The sequence below is a fragment of the Balaenoptera physalus genome (assembly GCF_965194825.1).
Source record: "Balaenoptera physalus genome assembly, chromosome: 21".
Taxonomy (NCBI): domain Eukaryota; kingdom Metazoa; phylum Chordata; class Mammalia; order Artiodactyla; family Balaenopteridae; genus Balaenoptera; species Balaenoptera physalus.
The window spans coordinates 31160227-31180396 of record NC_138902.1 but is presented as its reverse complement, the minus strand read 5'-3'; the positions used below and the strand labels follow the sequence as shown (position 1 = coordinate 31180396).

The window sequence follows — 20170 nt, the reverse complement described above, 5'->3', positions numbered from 1 at the left end:
AGTACGAGAGAAAGAATTGCACATGAACAAATTAGCAGTGTTTTATTGGCAAGGTGTGTGTCATCATGCTCTTGTTGCTTGGCATTGGGGTGCCCAGAAGGAGGGTAAAAGGATATAAAAGCCTGGAGGTCGTGTAATCCAGCCTACCATCTCAGGAAGTAATTTTTCCATGTCATCCTTGTCCATTAGATACTCAGCTTGTTTAAAAATTTCTTATGATGGAACATTCGTCATCTAATATGGCAGCCTCTCGAATAGCTTTAATGGTTTTATTCAGTTCTTCCTTATGTTGAACAGAAAAAACAACTTCCTTGTGATTTCCACCCATTGGTCCTATCTGTACTGTCTAGAGCAATTTAAAATTAAAAAAAAAAAAATCAGAGAGTTTGGTACCAAGATAGAATATTTAAAGATTGGGCTATCTGAGAAAATCCAGTATCTATGGTCACCACACCCCCAAAATTCTAGTTAGATGAGACTCTCTCATTTTGAAAGGCTTCAGGAAAGAGTATGTCTTCCCTTGTTTTGTTTTCTACTCTCTTTAAATTTTAAAGAGTGAGGGGCTTCCCTGGCGGTCCAGCGGTTAAGACTTTGCCTTCCAGTGCAGGGGGTGTGGGTTTGACCCCTGGTCGGAGAGCTAAGATCCCACATGCCTCTCGGCCAAAAAACCAAAACATAAAACAGAAGCAATATTGTAACAGATTCAATAAAGACTTTAAAAAAAATGGTCCACATCAAAAAAAAAAAAAAGTCCACATATTTTAGACAGTGACTACTAAATAGCAGGTGGCCAGCTTCCAGTAGAAAAGTGGTCTCGGTGTCTGCTGCTTTCACCCATGTTTGACATGTCGCTTTGTCTCTTCCCGGTAGTGTTTGACTACAGTTACAGAGACTACATCCTGTCCTGGTATGGAAGCCTCAGCAGAGATGAGGGGCAGCTCTACCACCTGCTTTCCGAGGACTTCTGGGAAGTTGCCAGACAGCTGCGCCACAGGCTGAGCCACGTGGACGTGGTCAGAGTTGTCTGCAATGATGTCGTGAGAGCTTTACTCGCTCACTTCTGTGACCTGAAGGCGGCGAACGCCAGGTAACTGTTATAATGGGAACAACCTCCCCTTCACCTTTATTCCCAGTAAAATATTTTCCTTATTGAGAAAGTGGTTGAAGTCAAACAAAACTCTGGCATATTCATCCTCTTGCTGGCACTTGGCTGGAAATGTAGACATATTGGGGGGATAATTATAATGTTCTGATAGAGTAAATTAAAAAAAATTTTTAATAGAAAACCACTTTATAGACTTGTTTGATTTTGTCAGTAACTGAAACAGTGAAATGAATTTTATGGAGCCAGCAGCACTATCATGAATTTATTTAGACAGTATTAAGGGTACCTAGAAACAGAACATTTAAATATAGTGTTTTACACTCTGAAGAGTGTCAGTGAGTTTTCAGTTTTCAGGAAAGTTTAAATGAAGTTCATTTTTGTGTGTGTGTGAGTCCTGTGTTAAGAGCTCTGTTGCATCACAGTATCCTGAAAATTGATTTTTAAAAGGAACTCAGTGTTGGAGCATGTGGGCTGTAATTAGAGAAGGTCTTTCAGTGTGAAAATTGCTAATATTTAGGCTTGTTAGCCTTTTGTTCTGTTACACGGGCAGGGTTTGTGCCTGTGAGGTGACTCTGCCTATGGAGGAAGACTTCAACAAGGCCTTTCTGTGCTCATAACAAATTCTTATTCTCTTAGGTTTGCTGATAGGATCTTTTTTTTTTTTTAATTTTTTTTTTTTAAGTAATTAATTAATTTATTTTTGGCTGTGTTGGGTCTTCGTTTCTGTGCGAGGGCTTTCTCCAGTTCCGGCGAGCGGGGGCCACTCTTCATCGCGGTGCGCGGGCCTCTCACTATCGCGGCCTCTCTTGTTGCGGAGCGCAGGCTCCAGACGCGCAGGCTCAGTAGTTGTGGCTCACGGGCCTAGTCGCTCCGCGGCATGTGGGATCTTCCGGGACCAGGGCTCGAACCCGTGTCCCCTGCATTGGCAGGCGGATTCTCAACCGCTGCGCCACCAGGGAAGCCCGCTGGTAGGATCTTAAGTGTTTGTCTTACTCTTGTGTGAGTGACAGTACGATGACTCACAGCACCTCTAACGGGGACGTAAAAAGCAGTCTTACTGCAGTAAGTAGCCTTCTGCCCGTTTGGATCTGGACTCAGTTGGAGTAGGAGCGGGCTCCCCACAGGTCCCGTGGCCTCTTCTCATTGATACCGCTCTGCCTCTACTGTCGGGACGAGAGAAAGTATTTGCAAAATACGTCAGGGGATGAGGAAGCAGAGGCGTCCTCGTCGGGCAGGTGGTAACTCGCATTCTTCTGAGAAGCCCTGTCTCGCGGCTCTGTCAGAACGTACTCCCTGTCCGGCCTGTGAGGTTGCTCTGGGGCCTGGCCGCCGAGGGCGGTGGGTCGTGCAGCAGCAGCTCTCTGTCCTTGGCTGTGCCGCCTCTTCCCACGAGTTGCCCTCTCTCCCCATGTCCGCCCAGCTCAGGTTCATGCGGCCAGATTCCACAGGGCCGCCATATGCCTATTCTTCTCCAGCTTGCTGCCCCCAGTGTTTTTTGCAAACTTTATAAATAAAACCAGGAATACATTTTATATTGTGATGCAGTTTCATCAGATAATGCTCAGTACCTGTGAAAACTTTGATATTTTTTGTTCTTTACCATTTAAAAAAAAAAAAGGCATTTGAGACTAAATTTTATTTTGTTCCTTGTGGGTCACAACCCACGGTTTGAAAAAATTCCTGTAGAGCTACGGTTTTCAGATTTCGTGGCCTCAGAGTCCCTCTACACTCATAAAAGTTATCAAGGACCTGAAAGAGCTTCTGTTTAAGCGGGTTAGAGCCGTGGTGTCCCAGGGCCGGCTTGTGCTGGGTGCGGGAGCAGACAGTGCACATCTGTCAACTCTGAGGTCAGTGATGATCACCTTGTCGGTTTGTAATTGGCCATGGCGCGGGTATTTACACCTGAAATCGGCAAATGCTACAAATCGGAGCTTTTTTTCCCCCATGGAGAGCCAGTTGTTGAACATTTACCAGCTCGACACTCATCCTATCTGTCAATACTTACCATATTAGATATTAAACTGCGACAGTCAATACTTACCATATTAGACATTAAACTGAGACATTTTTTAAGTGTAGGAATACACGGTACATTTTCCACTTACCATCAGAGTGATGATGTCACCACACATCACGTAGCCTCTGGAAAACTCCACTACAACTTGTGAGAGTGAAAAAGACACATGGACCTTTTGTGTTACTATGAATATGGTTTTGACCTCACAGATCCCCTGAAAGTGTCTGGGGACACACAGGAGCCTATATATAGACCACCCTTTGAAAACCATTGTTTTTAGAGAAAGTAACTTCCAATAAGGGGGTATGTGAACTTACAAGGAAAGCAGAGAAATAGGACTCTTGGGTTACCTCCGTGGAGTCTCAAAAGCTTAGTTTCTGCTTCCGAGTGTTCAGAATCCCACACAGCACCTAATTTGCTGTGATATATGCCTGGTGGATACTGTCAAAGATTTGTCTGAATTCAGTGGAAGCTCATTTTAAAGTATTTAAATTATGGTTCAATAGAGGACAGTATTTTATTATTATTATTATTTTTTGGCCGCGCTGCTCGGCATGTGGGATCTTAGCCTCCCAACCAGGGATGGAACCTGTGCCCCCCTGCATTGGAAGTGTGGAGTCCTAACCACTGGACCACCAGGGAAGTTCCAGTATTTCAGATCATTGTTTTATTCCAGTTAGAAGACTGATGAATTTAGGTTTGGGAGAAGAGCAAGTGGTTACAGAAATTTAGTGTTTTTATGATTATCTGATTTCAACATGAGAGTATATTTTTCATTGAGACATTTATTTACCAGCTTCTGAAATTACTGCTTTTGTGGATAATATAAAGATATTGTGATGAGTAAGCATCAGAATAATAGAAACAGAGAATTGATTCCATTTTAGAAGCTCCTTTCCTGTGGAATTCTAGTTTTCTCGTGCCAAGGGTAGATTTAGGCTATGCCTAGGAGCTTCTAGTTGATGATTCTTATTAAAGGGAAAAAAATCTACCATTGTTCTCTGAGATTATGGATATTTGAAAAAGTGCCACTAGGTCACTGGTGTTTTGCATATAGATGATCGTGCCCTGGAGGTGAATGCTGGGGATCTAATATCTGATTGTGCATCACCTTCTACAAATCACACAGTGAGACTGGCAGAAACCTAGGTTCGATGGTTATCTCGATACTTGCCTGCCCCAGGTAAACAGTGCCCTTGCCCTGGAAATCGCCGTTGGTGTACAGGTTTCCACTGGCCGCAAAATGACTGTGGCAGCCAGGAAGAACCCAATTGAGTTGGCCACTATCAGGCAAGAGAATAATAAATTGCATTAATAAAAGCAACACATCCTCTGGTTGACTGTTAGGCAATTGTGTGAGGCGGTTTTCCGGTCAGCCTGTATTTATTTCCCAGCTGACGTTCTGTTGGCTGCTTTAAGCCAATCCAGATCACACTTAAGTTTTGCCTCTGCTTCCTCTTCCTTTGCCCCATCTGTCTTGTTCCAGCATGTTTCAGGAAAATCTAAAAATGATTGTTTTTATGCTGTTACATCAATGGCATCTTTAATTCACAGCCTCCTTTTTACAATCTGTGCATTTTGTTTACTGGTCAAGCACAGGCATGTTGTTTAAGGCACAAAATAATGCTTGTTTTCACATATGTTTCTTCTGTATCTCTGAAATTTTTTTCCTTTTCACTTTAACAATCTCTGATTATGGTGTAGCGTTAAAGAGTCTGGACTTGAGAGTCAGACAGAACAGGACTTGAGAGTTATTTCTACCATTTATTACCTCTGTGACTTTGGACTGTTCACATACTCATTCAGATCCTTAATACTCTCATCTATAAAATGGTGATGATGATACCTACTTCTCGATGTAGGTGGGAAGATTAAATAATACTGCACATATGAAATGTATTGAAGGTTAATGTCCTTTTGCTCACTCAAGGCATGAGAACCCAGAAGCAAGTACTAGGAGTTGGAGTAAACAAGTGGCAGACCCACACTGACAGAAGGATGCTGCCGGGATCTGGTGACCCTGGTTTAATGCTTTGTTAGATTTTTTTTTTTTTGGAAAAATGAAGCTATAGATCACATTTAGGGAAAGAGCTAGGAGACTTAAAAATAATCTAGTTAAAGAGCTACTCACCCCTGTCTAGATTGTTGCTGTGACTTGGGAGTCGTATATGAGGGTTGATGCTACTTAAGGTTGGAAATCCCAAAAGGCCGTGCATTTGCATTTTTCCAGATTAGTCTGTGGTTGAGAAAATTATTGACTGTTGATATAGTCAAAGAGTGGACATAGTTATTAAAACTGATACGTTGCCCATTTGAAATATTTTTTTACCTAATGGTACATAACCAAACTGTTTCTAGAAACGTCTTTCCTTCCCTTTCCCTCTCTTCATGTATTTATTTTTTTCAGACATGAAGAACAGCCGAGGCCTTTTGTGTTGCATGCATTCTTGAGGAACTCAGATGATGAAGTAAGATTTCTACAAACGTGTTCTCGGGTTCTGGTGTTTTGTCTCCTCCCCTCAAAGGATGTCCAGTCTCTCAGCTTACGCATAATGCTCGCAGAAATTCTCACAGCAAAAGGTAGACTTTCATAAGTAATTGATATTACTAATGCGATCCTTGTGCAAGCTAACGTGCTACATACGAGTGTTATAACACTTTATATGACACCTATGCAGACCTTGTATACTGTGGGACATAAGGGAATTAAAGTATTTTCAAAAGGTCAGGTTTAAATGTCACTCAAAGAAGGCATCACTTGGCCCTACGTGATAAACAGATGTTTTATATAACATATTGCCAAATACATAGTCCACTCTGTTGTTTATAATGGATAACCAGTCCTTATGCCCACCACAGTGTAGTATCCATTTGGGATAGATTTTGAGTTACCCAGGCCAGTTATGTGCTTTATGAAAGACTATCTATACTCAAACTCTAGTATGCATTTGCTTAAAATACCTTTGCTGCAGTATTCATTGACAATGCCTATATGTAACTTAGAATAAATAAAAGAGGAACTGTACCACAAAATAATGTGATTATTAGAAAAAAAGTGTATCCAAGGAAATGCTTAGCTAGGATAAGAAAAAATGGAAGAAAATATCATCTAAGAGAAACTTTTCCTATCTCAGAATCTCAAACAAATAACGTTGTGTTTGATATGCAGTGATTTAATATCTCATTTATTATCTCAGAATTAACCAGCTGTACCCATTAGCTGATACAGCCAACCACAGAGAAAAGGGGAACTTTTTAACCTAAAGTTAGTAGGATGAATCTGTGATAGTGTCATTGACTTTTTTAACAACTTCCTCCCTGAGGTCTGTTTCACCAGTTGGGAGAATGTTACCTTTCATCTTTTGGCAGACAAAACATATTGAGCCTTATAAAAGAAATCAAAGGAAAAAAATGAATGTACTTAATTTTGATAGCTTTGTTAACAACTTGGGTTCCAAATGGCTTTCTTTCATTATTCTTTTACATGTAACTCATTTGTTAAAACGACCACTTGGTTGTAGCCATAACTAGTAACAAACCCAGAGGGATGGGTAGCTGTGTGTGGGGGTGTGTGTGTGTCTGTGGCCCATTTGGGTAGTTTTCAAATGTTTCCCAGATGTAGTTTCAATTATATAACATGAAAGCAATTCCTTTAAAGGAGAATACCCTTTTCAGTGGTTCTCTCTTCTCTGTCCCACAGTCTTAAAGCCAGTAGTGGAGTTACTTAGTAATCCAGATTACATTAACCAGATGTTGCTTGCCCAGTTGGAGCACAGAGAACAGATGAATGAACATCACAAGAGAGCCTACACCTATGCTCCCTCCTATGAAGAGTTCATCAAGCTTATTAACAGCAACTCTGATGTTGAGTTCTTGAAGCAACTAAGGTATTTGGTCTTTAATTATAGCATGACCGTGCTACTGATTATACTCCTCTACCTAGTTAGGTAAAAAAAAAAAAGAAATGTGGTTGTCAGGGAAACAGAAATAAAGGAAGTCCATAAAACTTACTAATCAGTAACAGCAAGATTTATCCAGCTTCTCCCTTGGCAGTGGAATTCGTTCAAAGTATCATGTTTTTCAAATAATTAGGTTATAATAGAAAGCTGTTCAGTTGTTAGAACCTGCGTAGCTGCTCAGATGCTTACCTTGGAAAAGCAGTGGAAGGAAATACTGCTTTTTTTTTTTTTTAAAGGATAATTTTTTTTTTAAATTTTATTTATTTATTTTTGGCTGTGTTGGGTCTTCGTTGCTGCGCGCAGGCTTTCTCTAGTTGAGGCGAGCGGGGGCTACTCTTCGTTGCGGTGCGCGGGCTTCTTATTGCGGTGGCTTCTCTTGTTGTGGAGCACGGGCTCTAGGTGTGTGGGCTTCAGTAGTTGTGGCACATGGGCCTCAGTAGTTGTGGCTCGCGGGCTCTAGATCGCAGGCTCAGTAGTTGTGGCTCACGGGCTTAGTTGCACCGCAGCATGTGGGATCTTCCCGGACCAGGGCTCAAATCCATGTCCCTTGCGTTGGCAGGTGGATTCTTAACCACTGCGCCACCAGGGAAGCCCAATGCTGTGTTTTTAAAATTACAATGTAGACCATTTGTGTTGATTTTCATTTTTCTTAGAAAATACAGAAGCCCAGGTTTGGGAATAAAGGGTTCTTAACTAATTGTTTTGAGAAAACACATTTGAAATATACCCCAGGAATCTAATTTATAGGGGAGTTCAGTCTCCTTTACGGTACTTGAGGTATTTTTAGGGGTGAGTGTGTGTGTTTATTTTTAATTTTTAAAATACAGGTTATGCATATACAGTATGATTATATAGTATTGTGTAGTTTGTGGATTTTCTAGGCTTCTGTTTCTCTAGTTACCCTTCTGTTTTAGTCTCCCCAAACAAGCATGCATGGGAAAAAAGGAAACTCTGGTCTGTCAGTTTTGCTTCTGGTAGGTAATTTTTGTAAGTCTCTGACGGAAAAGTAAAATATTGGCTGAAATTGGGTCTTTGCACTGTTTGAGGGCTTTGGACTTGCCACATTTGCCCCTGAACCAGGGTCAACATTAAAGTGAGTTATGCTGCTACATTTTCTAATCTGAATAATACACCCTCTAAGAAGCACACACTGTGGATGCCTCTGTGTTCTCGTAAACTGTGCTGTATCTTAATCTAGGTCCCACAAATGTATAATGATGGGTTCGATTGTATGACTTTGTTTACAAGTAATTTAATTCTTGTGAGATATAGTCTCTGAAGATTTTAATCGTGTTTCTCTTTCCATTCATAATCTTGAATAGGCTATATGGTACTTATTTATTATAGATTTGTGATTATTTATGTCTGAATCTAGAAATTCCTTTTTCATAATTGTGACACTTGAGCTGACAGAGAACCCAAGAGCCAATATTCCAAGTTTGTTACCTGAGGCTTACAGGTCACATCTACTCAAAGATCATCCTTACTGTGGCTTCCTCTGACTCCTTTTAAAGTGTCATTCCACAGAAAGTGAAAGAGCCCACAATGTCAGACACCCTTGTTGCCTCCTCGTCGCCTTAAAATTCTCAACACAACAACACACACACACCAAGCTCTGGTTCTAGAGACGCTGTTCAAACTTATACTCTAATATTCCTCTGCCTGGTGCTTTTATAATATTGTTCCCAGATGTGCTGTGTGTGGTGTGACCAAGGTAATGTGATGACCACCCTCCATGGAATTACGATGTCCTCCTAAGACTGTTTATGAGCAGGTGATACCTCATGTTGATAAATTGTGGGTGCATTGAATTCCTCAGCATTTTCCCCTGCCAGACGGTCTCTCCACAATAAGGTCAGACATGGACCATTTGAAAACTCCAAGGAAGTTTAAGATAACAATCTAGAATCAGTAGTGGCAGATACTCAAGTGAATCAGTATTCATTCTTCTTCCAGACTTGTGGATGAGTGTTCTATTTTCTGAACCAAACAAAAGATTCCAGCACTGCACACATGGTGACATAGTTAATGGTGTAACAAAAAGACGCCAAAAGACATTTTTTGATCAGAACTAATTATTTTGAATGATCAGCTATTGGTACTCCAGCACCATCTGTCATTTTGTATCTGAGCACAGTTCCTGTATTATAAGATGAGTGGATCTTGGTAAGAATTAATGGTTTATCTTCTTTAAAATGTGCTAGCGGAAGTCTCCAGACTATTTGAAATACTATGACTGTCTTAATGTTGGCAGTTTGTCATCGAGTCGGTAAAGGAGTAGCTCAGCAAGAACTGCCTTTTAGAAAAACAGAAGCATGGTATCTACCGTCCCAGGACGATTGGTCAGCCTGCTTTAGTCGCAGTCGGAGTGTTATGGCTTGCCCTCCCTGTGTGGCAGCAGATTACGCTAGAAGTGCTGCATAATCATTTTCCCCTTTCCCTCTCATATGTGGTGGAACAAAAACAGTATAGGCACTTAAATCTTTTTTGACATCACTTCCTCTCGATCTCATAAATAGGGCAACACTGAAGGGTAGCCCACTGGGGGTCCCAGGAAGCAGGCCCTCTGTTGAGCGCTGGGAGACTTAAGGGGAAGTAGAAAAGCTGAACTAAAGAATGACTATTTCAAAAATTGAGATATAAGTCACATACCATAGAATTCACAATTTTAAAGTGGACAGTTCCGTGGTTTTTAGTGTATTCAAAGGCCGTGCAACCATAACCACTAATTCCAGACTAGTTTCATCACCGTAAAAAGAAACCTCATACCCATTAGCAGTCATTTCCCATTCTTCTCCTCCCCCCAGCCCTTGGGAACCACTCATGTGCTTTCTGTCTCAGTAGATTTGCCTATTCTGGACATTTCATATAAATGGAATCATACAATATGTGTCCTTCTGTGTCTGGCTTCTTTCACTCAACATAATGTTTTCAGGGTTCATCCATGTTGCAGTATATATCAGTACTCCAGTTTTTTGGCTGAATACTATTCCATTGTATGAATATACCACATTTTGTTTATCCATTTATCAGTTAGTGGAAGATTTGGGTTGTTGCACTTTGAAGAATGCCTTTTCAATGATCATTGAGCATCTTCAGCAGTACTATCAGTGACTGCTGATAAATGAGACTAAAATTAAGTGTTGCAGGTTCCTAACCTCTTCCTCTCACCACCTCCCCTCACTCTAAATACCTGCCACCAACAAGCAGTGTTGGAGTACAGACACCAGGAAGGGGTGTTCATTTAGTGCATTATTCCTTTTCCACATATTGTCTTCTCTTTTGTGTCCTCCACCCTACTGTTAGAAACACCTTACTCTAGGTGTCAATGGGGAGAACACTTGGAGGTACTTTGGTGATTAGACAATCAAACTCTTAAAGTGCCTTGTCTATTAGAAGCACAAAGAATCCATTTTCATGTGTCTTTTTGATATAAGTATATGTATGTATTTAATTAAGAGGATGTAATGACCTATTCTTCTGACCTCCATCCCTTTATAAGCTTTCAGTTCCTCATGTAAATCTTGGGAAGTATGTTGATAACTTCCTTTAGACAGGCTGCAAAATTCTCTTGTAACAAGGGGCATGAACTTCTTCAAAGAGTCAAATGTGCCTGGCAACATCAGCTCTGGGATCGTAATCCTGAAGAACGTATAGTCTCCTCAACAAGCTTGGCAAAGAACCTTAGGAGAAAATACTGTGAAAGGCATTTTTGTCAATGACAGATACACACGTCCAGAGTTGCTCTCTGTATACTTGGTTAAACAGTGCATTGTCCTGGGGCATCTTTCCTGGACCTGTGACCACGAGACAGTTCCTTGGGCATTGCTTTATTGTGACATTTTAGGTCGTTCTCTCTGATGTGGCACTGGTATATCTTTTATCCTTGGGGTGGTTGTCCCTATCCGTTGTATCTGAGGCACAGACCTGAGGACTAATTTTTACTCCCTGCTTCTTGCACTAGAGAGGCTACCAGGAGCAACTCTGTGATGGCAGAGATTGATCTTTTTGCTCAAAGAGTAGGTGATGCTGCATAAATTATCTTGTTACTTGGCTACTTACTGTTCATCTGATAAAAAAAAATTGCCCTCTCTTTAAGGGTCAGTTCTGCTCACTCGTATTGACCGGCAGAGTTGCTTTTTATCAGACTTCTGTCTAAAACCCACGTTGATGAGGCTTATCAGCCACATAGCACGAATGGAGCTGCTTTCTTCAATCATAGTCTCAACTCTTCTGTTGTTTTTCTGGTACAGTGAGAGTCCTCTGCCCTCTGACTTTATTAGGGTTTTAGGTCATTATCTTCAAACTGCTCTCAGTAAAATTTTGGGGTAGGCTGCATGAGCCAGGGAATGCGTCTTACTTGGACTAAGTGAAACCATCCACTTTTATTTTATACATATTTGGGAGTTAGATGAATGTTCTCTAAAGGAAATAGTCATTCAGCTCTGCCAGCCTGGAGTGCATTAAAAATAAACAAACAACAACAACAACAAACCCTTAAAGGTGCTATTTGTAGTTCTGCAGTAGTTTGTTGTTTTCTCTGAACGAGCATGAGATCTTTTCACAGTAGGATTATAAAGCTAGAAATGCGTCCTTCAGGTATACTAAGTTAGTGGGTTTTTTGTTTGTTTGTTTGTTTTAACATCTTTATTGGAGTATAATTGCGTTACATTGCTGTGTTAGTTTGTGCTGTATAACAGAGTGAGTCAGCTATACGTATACTTACATCCCCATATCCCCTCCCTCTTGTGTCTCCCTCCCACCCTTCCTATCCCACCCCTCTAGGTGGTCACAAAGCACCGAGCTGATCTCCCTGTGCTATGCGGCTGCTTCCCACTAGCTATCTATTTTACATTTGGTAGTGTATATATGTCCATGCCACTCTCTCACTTCGTCCCAGTTTACCCTTCCCCCGCCCTGTGTCCTTAAGTACACTCTCTACGTCTGCGTCTTTATTCCTGTCCTGCCCCTAGGTTCTTCAGAACCATTTTTTTTTTTTTAGGTTCCATATGTATGTGTTAGCATACGGTATTTGTTTTTCTCTTTCTGACTTACTTCACTCTGTATGACAGACTCTAGGTCCATCCACCTCACTACAAAGAACTCAATTTCGTTCCTTTTTATGGCAGGGTAACATTCCATTGTATGTATGTGCCATGTCTTCTTTATCTATTTGTCTGTCAATGGGCATTTAGGTTGCTTCCATGACCTGGCTATAATAAATAGTGCTGCAATGAACATTGGGGTATACGTGTCTTTTTAAAAAAGTTTTCTCTGGGTATATGCCCAGTAGTGGAATTGCTATGTCATATGGTAGTTCTATTTTTATTTTTTTAAGGAACCTCCATACTGTTCTCCACAGTGGCTGTATCAATTTACATTCCCACCAACAGTGTAGGAGGGTTGCCTTTTCTGCACACCCTCTCCAGCATTTATTGTTTGTAGATTTTTTTTAAAAAAATTTATTTTATTTATTTATTTATTTATTTTTGGCTGCGTTGGGTCTTCGTTGCTGTGCACAGACTTTCTCTAGTTGCGGCGAGCAGGGACTACTCTTCGTTGCGGTGCGTGGGCTTCTCATTGCGGTGGCTTCTCTTGTTGCGGAGCACGGTCTCTAGGCGGGTGGGCTTCAGTAGTTGTGGCACGCGGGCTCAGGAGTTGTGGCTCGCAGGCTCTAGAGCACAGGCTCAGTAGTTGCGGCACATGGGCTTTGTTGCTCCGCGGCACGTGGGATCTTCCCGGACTAGGGCTTGAACCCGTGTCCCCTGCATTGGCAGGCGGATTCTTAACCACTGTGCTCCCAGGGAAGCCCTGTTTGTAGATTTTTTGATGATGGCCATTCTGAGCAGTGTGAGCTGATACCTCATTGTAGTTTTGATTTGCATTTCTCTAGTGATTGATGATGTTGAGCATCCCTTCATGGGTTTGTTGGCAATCTGTATGTCTTCTTTGGAGAAATGTCGATTTAGGTCTTCTGCTCATTTTTGGATTGTGTTGTTTGTTTTTTTGATATTGAGCTGCATGAGCTGCTTGTATATTTTGGAGATTAATTCTTTGTCATTTGCTTCATTTGCAAATATTTCCTCGCATTCTGAGGGTTGTCTTTTCATCTCGTTTATGGTTTCCTTTGCTGTGCAAAAGCTTTTAAGTTTCATTAGGTCCCATTTGTTTATTTTTGTTTTTATTTCCATTTCTCTAGGAGGTGGGTCAAAAAGGATCTTGCTGTGATTTATGTCATAGGGTGTTCTGCCTATGCTTTCCTTTAAGAGTTTTACAGTGTCTAGCCTTACATTTAGGTCTTTAATCCATTTTGAGTTTACTTTTGTGTGTGGTGTTAGGGAGTGTTCTAATTTCATTCTTTTACATGTAGCTATCCAGTTTTCCCAGCACCACTTACTGAAGAGGCTGTCTTTTCTCCACTGTATATTCTTGCCTCCTTTATCAAAGATAAGGTGACCATGTGCGTGGGTTTATCTCTGGGCTTTCTATCCTGTTCCATTGATCTATATTTCTGTTTTTGTGCCAGTCTGAAGACAGGAAGCCTGATCCCTCAGCTCCGTTTTTCTTTCTCAGGATTGCTTTAGCTATTCGGAGTCTTTTGTGTTTCAATACAAATTGTGAAATTTTTTGTTCTAGTTTTGTGAAAAATGCCATTGGTAGTTTGATAGGGATTACACTGAATCTGTAGGTTGCTTTGGGTAGTATAGTTGTTTTCATAATGTTGATTCTTCCAATCCAAGCACATGGTATATCTCTCCATCTGTTTGTATCATCTTTAATTTCTTTCATCAGTGTCTTGTAGTTTTCTGCATACAGGTCTTTTGTCTCCTTAAGTAGGTTTATTCCTAGGTATTTTATTCTTTTTGTTGCAGTGGTAAATGGGAGTGTTTCCTTAATTTCTCTTTCAGATTTTTCATCATTAGTGTATAGGAATGCAAGAGATTTCTGTGCATTAATTTTGCATCCTGCTGCTTTACCAAATTCATTGATTAGCTCTAATACTTTTCTGGTAGCATCTTTCAGATTCTCTATGTACAGTATCATGTCATCTGCAAACAGTGACAGTTTTTCTTCTTCTTTTCCTATTTGGGTTCCTTTCATTTCTTTTTCTTCTCCGATTACTGTGGCTAAAACTTCGAAAACTATGTTGAATAATAGTGATGAGAGTGGGCAGCCTTGTCTTGTTCCTGATCTTAGTGGAAATGGTTTCAGTCGTTCACCATTGAGAACAATGTTGGCTGTGGGTTTGTCATATATGGCCTTTATTATGTTGACGTAAGTTCTCTGTATGCCTACTTTCTGGAGGGTTTTTATCATAAATGGGTGTTGAATTTTGTCAAAAGCTTTTTGTGCATCTGTTGAGATGATCATATGGTTTTTATCCTTCAATTTGTTAGTATGGTGTATCACATTGACTGATTTGCATATATTGAAGAATCCTTGCATTCCTGGGATAAACCCCACTTGATCATGGTGTATGATCCTTTTAATATGCTGTTGGATTCTGTTTGCTAGTATTTTGTTGAGGATTTTTGCATCTGTATTCATCAGTGATATTTGTCTGTAATTTTCTTTTTTTGTGACATCTTTGTCTGGTTTTGGTATCAGGGTGATGGTGGCCTCGTAGAATGAGTTTGGGAGTGTTCCTCTCTCTGCTATATTTTGGAAGAGTTTGAGAAGGATAGGTGTTAGCTCTTCTGTAAATGTTTGATAGAATTCACCTGTGAAGCCATCTGGTCCTGGGATTTTGTTTGTTGGAAGATTTTTAGTCACAGTTTCAATTTCAGTGCTTGTGATTGGTCTGTTTATATTTTCTATTTCTTCCTGGTTCAGTCTCGGAAGGTTGTGCTTTTCTAAGAATTTGTCCATTTCTTCCAGGTTGTCCATTTTATTGGCATATAGTTGCTTCTAGTAATCTCTCATGATCCTTTGTATTTCTGCAGTGTCAATTGTTATTTCTCCTTTTTCATTTCTAATTCTGTTGACTTGAGTCTTCTCCCTTATTTTCTTGATGAGTCTGGCTAATGGTTTATCAATTTTGTTTATCTTCTCAAAGAACCAGCTTTTAGTTTCATTGATCTTTGCTATCGTTTCCTTCATTTCTTTGTCATTTATTTCTGATCTGATCTTTATGATTTCTTTCCTTCTGCTAACTTTGGGTTTTTTTGTTCTTCTTTCTCTAGTTGCTTTAGGTGTAAGGTTAGGTTGTTTATTTGAGATGTTTCTTGTTTCTTGAGGTAGGATTGTATTGCTGTAAACTTCCCTCTTAGAACTGCTTTTGCTGCATGCCACAGGTTTTGGGTCATTGTGTTTTCATTGTCATTTGTTTCTAGGTATTTTTTGATTTCCTCTTTGATTTCTTCAGTGATCTCTTGGTTATTGAGTAGTGTATTGTTTAGCCTCCATATGTTTGTATTTTTTACAGATTTTTTTTCCTGTAATTGATATCTAGTCTCATAGCATTGCGGTCGGAAAAGATACTTGATACAATTTCAGTTTTCTTAAATTTACCAAGACTTGATTTGTGACCCAGGATATGATCTATCCTGGAGAATGTTCCATGAGCATTTGAGAAGAAAGTGTATTCTGTTGTTTTTGGATGGAATGTCCTATAAATATCAATTAAATCCATCTTGTTTAATGTGTCATTTAAAGCTTGTGTTTCCTTATTTATTTTCATTTTGGTTATCTGTCCGTTGGTGAAAGTGGGGTGTTAAAATCCCCTACTATTATTGTGTTACTGTTGATTTCCCCTTTTATGGCTGTTAGCATTTGCCTTATGTATTGAGGTGCTCCTATGTTGGGTGCATAAATATTTACAATTGTCATATCTTCTTCTTGGATTGATCCCTTGATCATTATGTAGTGTCCTTCTTTGTCTCTTGTAATAGTCTTTATTTTAAAGTCTATTTTGTCTGATATGAGAATTGCTACTCCAGCTTTCTTTTGATTTCCATTTGCATGGAGTATCTTTTTCCATCCCCTCACTTTCAGTCTGTATGTGTCCCTAGGTCTGAAGTGGGTCTCTTGTAAACAGCATATATATGGTTCTTGTTTTTGTATCCATTCAGTGAGCCTGTGTCTTTTGGTTGGAGCATTTAATCCATTCACGTTTAAGGTAATTATCGATATGCATGTTCCTATTCCCATTTTCTTAATTGTTATGGGTTTGTTTTTGTAGGTCCTTTTCTTCCCTTGTGTTTCCCACTTAGAGAAGTTCCTTTAGCATTTGGTGTAGAGCTGGTTTGGTGGTGCTGAATTCTCTTAGCTTTTGCTTGTCTGTAAAGGTTTTAATTTCTCCGTTGAATCTGAATGAGGTCCTTGCTGGGTAGAGTAATCTTGGTTGTAGCTTTTTCCCTTTCATCACTTTAAATATGTCCTGCCACTCCCTTCTGGCTTGCAGAGTTTCTGCTGAAAGATCAGCTGTTAACCTTATGGGAATTCCCTTGTATGTTATTTGTTGCTTTTCCCTTCCTGCTTTCAGTATTTTTTCTTTGTATTTAACATTTGATAGCTTGATTAATATGTGTCTTGGCGTGTTTCTCCTTGAATTTATCCTTTTTGGGACTCTCTGTGCTTCCTGGAGTTGATTGACTATTTCCTTTCCCATATTAGGGAAGTTTCCAATTCTAATCTCTTCAAATATTTTCTCAGTCCCTTTCTGTTTCTCTTCTTCTTCTGGGACCCCTGTAATTTGAATGTTGGTGCATTTAATGTTGTCCCAGAGGTCTCTGAGACTGTCCTCAGTTCTTTTCATTCTTTTTTCTTTATTCTGCTCTGCAGTAGTTATTTCCACTAATTTATCTTCCAGGTCACTTATCCATTCTTCTGCCTCAGTTATTCTGCTATTGATTCCTTCTAGAGAATTTTTAGTTTCATTAATTGTGTTGTTCTTCATTGTTTGTGTGCTCTTTAGTTCTTCTAGGTCCTTGTTAAACGTTTCTTGTATTTTCTCCATTCTATTTCCAAGATATTTGATCATCTTTACTATCATTACTCTGAATTTTTTTTCAGGTAGACTGCCTGTTTCCTCTTCATTTGTTTGGTCTGGTCGGTTTTTACCTTGCTCCTTCATCTGGTGTGTATTACTCTGTCTTCTCATTTTGCTTAATTTACTGTGTCTGGGGTCTCCTTTTTGCATGCTGCAGGTTCGTAGTTCCCGTTGTTTTTGGTGTCTGCCCCCAGTGGGTAAAGTTGGTTCAGTGGGTTGTGTAGGCTTCCTGGTGGAGGGGACTGGTGCCTGTGTTCTGGTGGATGAGGCTGGATCTTGTCTTTCTGGTGGGCCGGACCACGTCCGGTGGTGTGTTTTTGGGGTGTCTGTGAACTTATTATGATTTTAGGCAGCCTCTCTGCTCATGGGTGGGGTTGGGTTCCTGTCTTTCTAGTTGTTTGGCGTGGGGTGTCCAGCACTGGAGCTTGCTGGTCGTTGAGTGGAGCTGGGTCTTAGCGTTGAGATGGAGATCTCTGGGAGAGCTCTCGCCGATTTATGTTACATGGGGCCGGGAGGTCTCTGGTGGTCCAAAGTCCTGAAGTCGGCTCTCCCACCTCAGAGGCTCAGGCCTGATAGCCGGCCGGAGCACCAAGACCCTGTCAGCCACACGACTTTTGGTAAGTCTGAGGTCTTCTGCCAGCGTTCAGTAGGTGTTCTGTCGGAGTTGTTCTACATGTGGATGTATTTCTGATGTATTTGTGGGGAGGAAGGTGATCTCCACGTCTTACTCCTCCGCCATCTTGAAGGTCCTCTCTCTTCACACCTACTGTTTCTAGAGGATCCACATTTCATCTGGAAGGGACATAGATCTGGCAATCTCACTTCAGGCCTAGCCCTTCCACCTTTTTCCCTTTGTGCTTAGTCTATTTCACCTGCTCATAGCGGACCCTGTGCAGAGGCCTTGCCCCCAGCCCTTCAGGCCAGAGTTCCTCGTGAAACGGCTGAGCTGACGCCTCAGCTCGGGACGTGTGCTGAAGCTCCTCACGGGACACTCAACTCAAGATGGCCTGAGTTAGTGGTTTTTAACCCTGTCTGTATGTTAGAATCAACCAGGCTTTAAAACATTACAGTTTGATATCCTGCTGTCCCTTTGAGGTACTTCCTTTTCTGGCATCCAAGATGTCAAAATGAGGATATGGGAGCTAGACTGGTTTAATATTTTGAATTTTCTGGGTCTTCTAGTAGGAGCAGTGATCAACTCTGCTAACAAAAGAGGAGCCAGAAATCTGACTGTCATGTTGATGCAGGATGTTAAAGGGCAGCTGAATAGATTCCCACCTGGTGTGGCTGTGGGGGTGATGGCCACCATCAAGGAAGGCAGAGCAGTGTTCAGAGTCTAGGTGCATCCATTTGTGAAACTCCACGTCACAGCCATACTAGAGAAAGGACTGTGTGTTCCTTTATTTTGACGATAAAGCAGGAGTCAAAGTGAATGTTAAGCAAAGGAGCAGTGAAAGGTTTTGCCCCAGTGGAACCTCTTGTAAAGAAGTAGGCAGACCGTGGTCCAGGAATCTGGCACATCCAGGGCTGCCTGCATTCTGTAATTCTTCAGCACATTTGTGAAAAGTACCCTGATGAAGATTATTTGGTCCCCTATGGAAGATACAGATGCCTAGGCTTCACCCCCAGGAACTTTTATGTAACTGGTCTAGAGTGGATCTGGGGCATCAGTTCCCCAGGTGATTATAAAATGCAGTTAATGCACCGAGAATCTCTTTTAAACGTAATGTGCTTTCACGTGCTGCCAGTCTGAAGTCTTGGCTAGATGTCGTGTCATGTGATTCATTATATTCTGATCCTTTGAAAACTGTTTATTACTGTTTGAGATATATGGTAACTCTGTTGAGGAGAATACTGACTAATCAGGACGCCTCATTCTTCTGCCATGATTATTGTAATGAACAGAGGGCATTTTATCACTGACCTTCCTGAGAGGTGTGTTTAACCCGAGGTTTCTCAGCCTTGGCAAAACTGACATGTGGGGCTTGACAGCCCTTTGTTGTGGGAGTTGTTCTGTTAACTGCAGGATGTAAGCAGCATCCCTAGCGCCTCTACCCACTGAACGCCAGTAGCACCCGCGCTGCTGTGTCAACCAGCAATGTCTCTGGACGTTGCCAGATGTCCTCTGGGGGACAAAGTTGTCCTTGCTTAAGAGCCACTGGTTTAACCCCGTGAACAGTTTGGAGGTACTGTACTTATATTAGTTAGGATTAGATTCAGCTGAAAATTATAGAAAACCCACAAAATAATGATGCCTTGTCAAAGTACAGAGGGTTTTTCTTGCTCCTTGCTTAAGGGAAGTCTTCAGTACCCAGTCCAGGGCTGCTACGGGGCCCCGCCTTCCTCAAGGACCCAGGCTCCCCCTGGCTCACTGCTCTGCCATCCTGTATTCCGGAGTCCTCCTGGTTCAGGATGTTCTCTAGGATGCCATCCGTCATACCCTAATCCCAGGAAGTGGGATGGAGGCAGGGAAACATGGTGGCCAAGGTCCTGTACTGCTCGTCTTTTAAGGAAATTTCTGGAAGCTGCTACATGACATTTTTGTTTATGTTTCGTTGGTCGAAACAATTGAGAAAAAGCAAGTAGTCTCATTCTGGGCACCCTTAGGCTTCGTTAAAAATGGAGGATTCTATTACTGAGGGAGGAAAAAGAATGGGTATGGAAGAGGCAAATAGCTGTTTTTGCTACAGTACTTCATGTTTTGTAGTTATAGTGAGGCAGGATAGCACTGCTTCCCACACAGGCATTGGAGAAATGACTGCTTCCCTGGACTGGGCATTTGCCAGGGTTAAAGAGATGCTAAGCAAATGCTCAAGAAAGGAAAACTTTCTTTGTTTTTAAGCTACCATTTGTTAACTATCTGATATGTGTCAAGCACGGTGCTAGGTTCTTTATAATTATCATCTGATTGTTACAACCACCGTGTGAAGTAGGTACTGTGATTCTCATTATTTGGTTGAGGAGAGGAAAGCGACTTGCCCCGGATTACAAAGCTAATAAGTAACGGAGCTGGGATTTGAATTCAGGTCTGTCTGACTTCAAACCCCATATGTAAAGCTGGGTAACTTGCTAGCCAGGTGGGCAGAGAACAGCAGTGA

The 20170-nt window shown here is 41.1% G+C and overlaps 1 protein-coding gene across 6 annotated transcripts in view; it reads left to right on the top strand.

Annotated features, from left to right (window-relative positions):
• Positions 1-20170, top strand: part of SNX25 (sorting nexin 25) — a 116623-nt gene that overhangs the window by 33417 nt on the left and 63036 nt on the right. For 5 of the 6 annotated variants that reach the window (XM_082444801.1, XM_082444798.1, XM_082444797.1 and 2 more), the window contains exons 3-5: positions 871-1087; positions 5530-5702; positions 6823-7009. In XM_082444801.1, coding sequence (XP_082300927.1) covers positions 871-1087; positions 5530-5702; positions 6823-7009 — 577 coding nt within the window. The remainder of the gene's footprint in view (positions 1-870; positions 1088-5529; positions 5703-6822; positions 7010-20170) is intronic. The other variant, XM_082444799.1, reaches the window with a different exon arrangement.